Source organism: Lactuca virosa, chromosome 4 (genome assembly GCF_052849685.1).
Source record: "Lactuca virosa cultivar CGN04683 chromosome 4, Lactuca_virosa_CGN04683_v6, whole genome shotgun sequence".
Lineage (NCBI taxonomy): Eukaryota > Viridiplantae > Streptophyta > Magnoliopsida > Asterales > Asteraceae > Lactuca > Lactuca virosa.
The window spans coordinates 123,755,824-123,765,205 of NC_136429.1; the positions used below are offsets into that span (position 1 = coordinate 123,755,824).

General features: G+C 36.1%; 1 protein-coding gene across 1 annotated transcript; it reads left to right on the forward strand.

Moving 5' to 3' along the window:
• The first annotated feature begins 433 nt into the window (after nucleotides 1–433).
• Nucleotides 434–3,676, forward strand: LOC145107311 (Plastid-lipid associated protein PAP / fibrillin family protein). The gene is made up of 3 exons (XM_079044170.1): nucleotides 434–983; nucleotides 2,330–2,525; nucleotides 3,219–3,676. Exons 1-3 carry the CDS (start codon nucleotides 529–531, stop codon nucleotides 3,531–3,533), a joined length of 966 nt encoding a protein of 321 aa, XP_078900296.1. The 5' UTR covers nucleotides 434–528; the 3' UTR covers nucleotides 3,534–3,676.
• The last annotated feature ends 5,706 nt before the right edge of the window (nucleotides 3,677–9,382 follow it).

Sequence of the window (9,382 nt, forward strand, 5' to 3'; positions counted from 1 at the left end):
AGTAGATTAATCAAAACGCGGTTAAGCAGTCTCTTCGGTTTAAATTTAGGTTCAAAAAAATTAATGAACAGATTAATCTTTTCCAAAATACCCAAAACGATTAGTAAGGCTCGCACGTCAGGACACGTTTATTAATCCCATTTTTTATTTAATAGCTTAGTACACAGGTCTGGATTTTATTTTGTAAATTTGTTATTATATAGTACTAATTTCTGTAAAATTCTGGACCATTTTTGTGGCAATTTGTTGGCATAGAGGCCATTTTTGTAAATATTTAGGGATTACTTCTTGTAAAAAAATTATATAAGGACCTTTTCTGTAAAATAATCTATTATAGAAGACCATTTTTGTTGCAATTTTCTGTTAAAGAGAGTAGAGACAACTTCTTTAATTGTTTTGGGACCGTTTCTATATTTATAAAATTGGTTATAAAAATCGTTGTTTGGTGCCTGCCTTCTACAGGCCTCTGGTTATTAAGCTTCACGTTCGGTCTCTGTATTTTTCCCCTTGCAAAAGAAATCGGCAAAAATGGCCGGAGTTTCTCTGATCACTCAATTTCCATCCAATTCGGTGTTGGTGAAGTCGTACCCAAAACTGAGCTCGAGATTCTCCAACTTTGTAGTTAATTCTACGAGCTTTCCCGTTAAAAACTCGGCAAAATCGAAGCTTGTATTCGCCGGAGGAGTCCGAAAGAAGTTCAATTTCACTTTGCGTGCTGCGGCCGGAGAGAACTGGGAACCGGAGTCTAACGTTTCTTCGTTTTTTGAAGAGGAGGAGAAGCCGGTGCCAGACAAGGAGCCGACGGAGATTGATCTGTTGAAGAAGCAGTTGGTTGGTTCGTTTTACGGCACGAGCCGTGGATTGACTGCCACAAGTGAAACGAGGGCGGAGGTAGTGGAGTTGATCACACAGCTCGAGGCGAAGAATCCGACTCCGGCGCCGACGGAGGCTCTTCCTCTTCTCAACGGCAAATGGATATTAGCGTAAGTAATATATACTTGTTTTTACTTAAATCGATATGATCGCAGTTGATTAATCTAAGTGTTCATGGAATTAACCTATCCTTCCTCGAATCAACATTTTGTAGTTCTTGGTTTATGATGTTTGATATTCAAATAATCCAAATAATCCATTTAGGTTTTAATTTTCCACTGCTAAATGCCAATGGATGTGTCAAAATCGTTGTACTTAGTCCTTCAATCTTCAAAATCTATTTGCAGATCAAATTTTTTTCAAACAGAACTTGCAGTTTCTGTTACATCAATTGGGAAGAATTTCTATGAACATTCACAATTTGTTCATGTGAGTCAATCTTTTTCGTACACGTATTTAACATCTTGAGAGGGAAACCTGAACTCAAAGAACACACAAGTCTAGAATTTTTGGCATGTAGAATAGCAATCACTTGAAAATTGGATTGTTTAAACATCATGAGAACCATACACCTTAAACATTTTTGCTACACCTTTTTTGGTTAATATTAAAATAAAAATTAAGTTAAATTCAATTGGAGATTTGCTTTTCAACGTTGTGAATACTATATTAAGTTCGTTACATTTTCATGTCAGAAAAAAGTAATTAAGGACATATTTGGAATATTAGTGTTTGGTAAAAAGCTAGTTGAAATGTTAGCTTTTAGCTGGGAAGTTAGCTTATGAATTAATAGTGTCCGGTAAAAAGTAGCTTATAAGTTAGATTGCAATGTAAAATGACATAAATGGACATTTAAACATATATCTAAAAAAAAAGAATATATATAATTAATGGCATTTTTGGAATATTTTTTAGAAAGCTCCATAAGTTTATCAAAAGCTAAAATAAGCTACTTTTATGATTTTACGATTAAATTACAATAAGCTAGTTTTTTTTTTTTTTTTTTTTTTTTTGCCAAGTAGGGCCTTAAAATCGCACAAAATCAATGTCAAAATATATTGCGACATTTTAATGATTTCATACATGATAACATGTTCCAACTCTTTTTAATTATGCAACCATATATGTGTCATTGTAACAATATAACATTAGCTGATTGGCCACAACATCAGTATAATAGATATTATCATGTGATATAACATGGAATTGTTTGTTGATGTTTGGTAAATAACAATTATTAGTTAAAAAGGTGTTCACATGGATGATAGGAATTGATAACTGATTATTATGTTTAGCAAACAAAGAAAAGGACTAGATAGGTAATTGATAATTTTTCCAACATAGGTAATGTGTTTTATTCTTTTCCACAATAGCAACCAACTTGTATTTTTCTACAGGATATTATTGATGGGATATGTATTTTTATTAATATGTGTGTGTGTGTGTGTTACTGCAGCTATACATCTTTCATAGGTTTGTATCCTTTCTTGTCAAGGGGAACGTTGCCATTGGTGAAGGTTGAAGAAATATCACAAACCATTGACTCTGAAAATTTCACTGTCCAGAATTCCGTACTTTTTTCAGGACTGGGGTCCACAACTGCAATCACTACAAATGCAAAGTTTGAAGTCAGAAGTCCTAAGCGTGTGCAGGTACATCCGATTGTACCAGAACTGAGACGAGACTGATGTCAATGAGACAAAAATTATAATTTTTTGTCGCACCCAAAAAGGCGGGACAAGTACTTTCTCTCAATCTCTCGTCTGTGAAAAAGACGTAAATACTCTCCTTATCATCGTCATCCGAAATAGCCCTAGAAAGCTTAGCTGGACTCGTCTTGGCTAGAGTAACAAACGCAGCCTTAGGCTGCGCTTGTTACATGCAACGAGACTAGATAAGCTTTCTACGGTTATTTCGGATGACGATGATAAGGAGGGTATTTACGTCTTTTTCACAGACGAGAGATTGAGAGAAAGTCCTTGCCCTACCTTTTTGTGTGGGACAAAAATTTATAATTTTTGTCTCGTTGACATCTATCCCCGTCCTGTCTGATGCACGCCAAACACAGTACAACTGTTGTCTCGCAACAGCGTAACAAACATCGTACTTTGAAAATTTTACCGAATTATATTAATGAAATAACAACGTACGTTGAAAAAATCCACCCGATAATAGCAATTTCATCCAAACACAAAATGATTTTTACTACTATAACCAAGTAGATTTTTCAAATATAACGTTTAACAATAAAAAAATACAATGCTATAATAAAAAGAAACAAAAGTACACGATGCTACGATACATAGATAAATGAAAGTACATTGCTATTTATTGTCCATACACAGATAAAGTTCGACGAAGGTATCATCGGGACACCACAGTTAACCGATTCCATTGAGTTACCCGAAAACGTTGAGTTTTTAGGACAAAAACTCGATCTGTCGCCCTTTAAAGGATTATTGACATCAGTTCAAGACACAGCTTCAAATGTAGCAAAAACCATTTCGAGTCAACCACCATTGAAATTTTCAATCTCCCAAACGAATGCGGAGTCGTGGTTATTAACAACTTATCTTGATGAAGAACTTAGGGTCTCAAGGGGAGATGGTGGGAGTGTGTTTGTTCTTATTAAAGAAGGGTCTCCACTTCTTTTGGATTAAAATTGTTGGAAGTATTTTTATTATTTTTGGTATGTATTTATGTGCTGTAGTTGTTTTATGTATGTTACTGTGAAATCTCTGATTTGAACTGTTGGTTGGATCATTTAAGGAGAAATATATTGAAATATGTGTTTTATTTGTTAGTGCTCGACTGTAGATGCCTAGATGGGAGCACTGACTTTGGATACACATAAAAATATCTGTTTGTTTATATTTAAAAAGGGGCCAAATGCTAAAAAATATGAAAGAGACAAAAGTAAAAGTGGCTTGTCGAAGTACCATCAAGTCTTGTTTAGTTTAATAATAAGACTGGATGAGCGGTGTTGAGCTCACCAAGTTTCATCAGGGATGAAATTTTTTATTTTATTTTATTTTATTTTATTAGAGAGAAAAAGAGAGAAAAGGAGAAAAGTTCGACATGCCGAGTTTGGGGGGAAGTGTTTGCCGAGCCAGCTCAGATCCTGCTGAGGCCACTTTCCCCGTATTGCTAATATTAATAGTAATAATAATAAACACAAGTAGCCAATTGCTTCAGACACAATTAAATATAAATTTTTTGAGAAAAACACAAAAACAACTAAATTCTTCAAGTATTTTTCAAGCTTTAAGCAACAATTACGTCGTTTCCAGAGATAAACATCAATTTTACAGATGATCATCTGTGAAATTAGCATAGTACATACGAAATCACCAAAATGAAGGCGTTTTGGTGATTTTCGCAGGTATTTTGCCAATTTAGTGAAAGTCGTGGGTCTCGCACATCTAGATGTATAAAAACATTATTTATCGTATGTATAATTCATTTGCAAAAAATGGAACCTGAAAATTCTTTCAAAGTTGATCTGAAACATCGATCTCATTTCAAAGAACATATTTTAAGGTATTTGAAGTTTTGATAGATTTTACTTTAAGGTTTTTTATTCTTAGTCGTAATGTTGTGGCTAATCATCATATTATAGGTTATTGATTTATAGTTATTTTTGTCACTGCGAAAAAAGGATTTCGAAGGCGACACCTGGGAAATGAAGATTGCATGGGTAGCACTTGATTCTCATTTCTCTATGTTAAATGAAAATATCGTACTTAGTTGTTGTTTAATGTTTTACAAGTTTTAGTGTATATGAGTTGTTGCAAAACTAAGAAAAATGACCTCAATGGAAACAAGCAATCCAATATGAATTGGATTCCTTAGCAAAAAGAAGAGTGTTTGGACCTGTTGCTCCAACACCACCCAATGTTACACCAATTGGTAATAAATGGGTTTTCGTAAGGAAGCGTAATGAGAATAATGAGATTGTAAGATACAAAGTTTGCCTCATGGAGAAAGACTTCTCTCAATTCTATGTAATTGATTACGAGGAGACGTATTCTCCTATATTTATGGGGATTTGGACACATGGATATACATGAAAGTCCCTGATGGACTTAAGACTTAGATGGACACTTTATGGATTAAACAATCCGGATAAATGTGGTACAACAATCTAAGTCTAAGTGAGTACTTGATCAGAATGAGATATTTGAATAATGAGATATGCCTATTTGTCAAAGAAATCAACTTCAGGATATGTAATTATCATAGTCTTTGTAGATGATATGAATCTCATAAGAACCTCGAAAGAATAATTTGAACCGGCTAAAATGCTGAAGAAGGAATTCGAGATGAAAGATCTTGGGAAGATAAGGTATTGCATAGGCATGCAGATAGAGCAAAATAAAGATGAGATTGTACTCTATCAAGAAAATTACACCTAGAAGGTGTTGAGATGATTTAGTCATCATGATACAAAATTTTCATCTACTCACATGATTGTTTGTTTTATAGATATTAAAAAGGACCCATTTTGTGTAAAGGAGGATGATGGAGAGATATTGAGCCAAAAGTGTTCATATTCTGGTGCAATAGGTGCATTATTATACTTAGCCCAATGTACTATACCATACATCTTGTTTGTTATGAATTGTATTTCTCGACACAACACTAAGCTAACATGCAACCACTGAAACGGTACTAAAGACATATTTTGTTACCTTAAAGGTACTATAGATATGAGTTTATTCTATCCCTACGTTTCATTGAGTGGATCTACCACGAATGATACTCGAAATAATGTGACCCTTGTTGGCTATGCCTATGTAGGTTACTTATCAGACCCTAATAAGGGACTTTCCTAATATGGTTATGTCTTTACCATCGGGAACACATCGATATCATGGAGGTCTTGTAAACAGACTCTAGTTTCTATTTTGACTAATCAATCTGAACTACTTGTGCTCTATGAGGAGAATAGAGAGTGTGTACGGATTCAAGCTTCAATTAGCCATATTCCAAGTACATGTGATTTAGCTTATAATCCTGATGACACATGGTTATATATGAAGATAACACTGTTGTTATTGATCAAGTGAAACATGGTTACATCAAAGTGGACAACAATAAGTACATATCAGTAAATTGTTCTTTACACGTGAGCAATAAGCATTTGAAAAGATTGAAGTACACCATAGTGGATCAAAGAAGAGTCATGCATACTTGTTCACCAATTCATTAGTTTTCGTTCCAAAAACATGTCAGAGGCATTGGACTTTGGAAGCTCTATGAGCTACCTAAATGATATGTATGATGCACCAAGTTGTGTGCAAGTAAAGATTGGATCTTGATGTATGCTTTGATGGGTTTTTGAGCATTCTAACACTTCCTAAGTGTACATGCAACCCTAATAACCTTGAATCTATGTTTTCTCTATATACATGCAAATTTCTTTTTCAAGGTTATTTCCTAACTAGCATGGCATGGGGATTACATAAAACATAAAACTAGTAGAAATACATACCTTGTTGTTGCTTGGATTCCTTCAAGACTTTGTGAGCCTAGCACCCCAAATGTTGTGCCTCAAATGCTTCACACAACACCACAAGACTTGGAATAACTTGAGAGAATACTTCTAGCACTCAAAATTGGTTATGCCCTCTCTAGTAACACTATGTCCACTAGGTCCACTTTTTGCTAGCCATAGGGTTCCTTTTATAGTGTTGTCACAATTAGGGTTTACACATGAATGCCCTTAATTGTCATGACTCTTGATTTCCCATGACCCATGGATTTGTAACTCCCATGGACTATCCATGGAGCTCCATTTGGTTACATCCATAACCCATAAACCATGGATCATTAATCCACCATAAAAGAATTGATGATTGTCATAATCAACCCTATATATTTAATTAGTCTCACTTTGACCACCAAATTAATCCTAGATTAATACTTGATCAATACTAATTAAATAATACTATTATTAATATATTAGAACTTATAATATATTAATAATCATAAGTGCCTTATTCTCTCATTTAGTCTATCCAAGTATTGCAATGCCATGCAACCCAAATGGACCATGCCGGGTCGGGTCAAGTACATACCAAATAAAGTTATGGACTTAGACACTATATCCAACAGTCTCCCACTTGGATAAGTCTAATAACTATATTTGCAAATATGACTTCAAAATCCGACTAGCAATCGTAGCTCTTTCAAAGTCTCTCGGAACTGAGATGATGATGATACGCCATTTAAGATAAGTGATCATATAATCCTCTGTTCTCATGATATCAGCCGGACAAACACATGGAACATGGTCTTACTTATTGTCCAGCATTTGTTTCTCGATCTCTGATTTGTTTCGACATAGAACTAAATTGAACACATCAATTAGGTTCTGACCGGGCCCGGTACATAGGTCAAAACCAAATCATCGAGGGGCCCAGATATCGCTTCTATTTCTAGAAGGAACAGATAAACTTCGACTGATATGCTTGTACTAACTACTTGTTGAATTATTCACAAAGGCACGTTTTATAACATCGAGTTACCAATGCGTTTTCGTACAATCAATGAATAACCAACTCATAGTCAACAACTCATATCTCTAGGTTTGAAGATTTATATGATATTACCGTCTCACGATCACTCGAGATAAATTCCATGAAGTGATGCAAGTGAGCGTGGGTTGGATCCAATACTCAGCCCTTATGAGTACTCATGAATGTTGTAGCAACCATTGCATTGTCCAAAGCACTTTTAGACAAATCATACAAGCCAAATTCATGACAGTCTTAAATCAATACTTACTTCCAAAGTTTGACTGACTGTGGATGGTTTGAATAATAACATAATTATTCTGGAAGTAAAAACATGCAAAATTGAAACATAGTAAACAATCAACACAAGATAGTAACACCTTACTCATAAATAAATAACAACTTTTATTTATCATCAAATGTCAATTACATTTTACAAGTTTCAGGAATCTAATTATTGAAACTAATATCATCCTTCAGCCCAATGCGCCTCGCATGCTGTAAATGCTTAACCCTGCTCAGTCCCTTCGTGAGGGGATCTTCCGGGTTCTCATCTGATGATACCCTCTTAGCCACGAGGAGTCCTTCTTCTATTCGATGTCTGATGAAATGGTATTTTCTGTCAATGTGCCTAGATATCCCGTGATCTCTCGGTTCCTTAGCCAAAGCAACCGCACTTTCGCTGTCACAGAAAATTTCCATTGGCTCTTTTATAGCTGGTACAACTCCAAGGTCTCCGATGAAGTTCTTTAGCCATATCGCCTCCTTAGCTGCTTCACTTGCTGCTATGTACTCTGATTCACAAGTAGAATCAGCTACTGTCTCCTGCTTGGAACTTTTCCAAGTAATTGCCCCTCCATTTAGGATAAAGATCCAGCCTGACTGAGAGCGGAAATTATCCCTATCAGTCTGGAAGCTAGCATCGCTATATCCTTCCACTCTCAAGTCATCACTGCCTCCGAGGGTAAGGACCCAATCCTTAGTCCTCCGCAGATACTTGAGAATGTTCTTTACCGCTGTCCAGTGTGCCTTGCCAGGGTTCCCTTGATATCTACTGACCATGCTCAAAGCAAAGGCCACATCAGGGCGAGTACAAGTCATAGCATACATGATCGAGCCCACAGCGGAAGCATATGGTATATGAATCATTTCAGCTATCTCAGCCTCTGTACTCGGACTCTGAGTTTTACTCAGCTTGGCATTACTCTGGATTGGTAATTCTCCTTTCTTGGAATCTTGCATACTGAACCTCTTCAGCACCTTATCCAAGTAAGTACTTTGACTAAGTCCAATTAGTCTCTTACTCCTATCTCTCAATATCCTTATCCCTAGGATATAGGCAGCTTCCCCAAGGTCCTTCATAGCGAAACACTTCCCAAGCCAGGACTTAACCTCCTGCAAGGTTGGGACGTCGTTTCCTATGAGAAGTATGTCATCCACATACAACACCAAGAAGCTAACTATGCTCCCACTAGCCCTGACATACACACAAGACTCATCCTCACTCCTAGAAAAGCCAAACTCTTTGACTTTCTCATCAAAGCAAAGATTCCATCTGCGAGATGCTTGTTTCAATCCATAAATGGATTTATCAAGCTTACATACTCTATTAGGGTATCTTGTATCGACAAAACCCTCTGGTTGAGCCATGTAAACATCCTCGGCCAACTTTCCATTAAGGAAAGCGGTTTTGACATCTATTTGCCATATTTCATAATCATGAAATGCAGCTATGGCTAACAATACTCTAATAGACTTAATCTTAGCTACTGGTGAGAAGGTCTCATCATAGTCAACTCCCGGAGTTTGAGTAAAGCCCTTCGCAACCAGTCGCGCTTTGTAAGTATGTACCTTCCCATCCATGTCGGTCTTCTTCTTGAAGATCCATTTGCACCCAATTGTCTTACGACCTGGTACATTGTCAACCAAGTTCCAAACTTGATTGTCATACATGGACTGAATCTCGCTGTCCATAGCCTCCTTCCACTTAG

Bases quoted from the DNA above. Each gene is read 5' to 3' on its own strand.
- LOC145107311 (XM_079044170.1), top strand. From the start codon at position 529: ATGGCCGGAGTTTCTCTGATCACTCAATTTCCATCCAATTCGGTGTTG. The intron at 984-2,329 runs GTAAGTAATATA...GTGTTACTGCAG, and splicing joins AACGGCAAATGGATATTAGC to CTATACATCTTTCATAGGTT. The intron at 2,526-3,218 runs GTACATCCGATT...GTCCATACACAG, and splicing joins GAAGTCCTAAGCGTGTGCAG to ATAAAGTTCGACGAAGGTAT.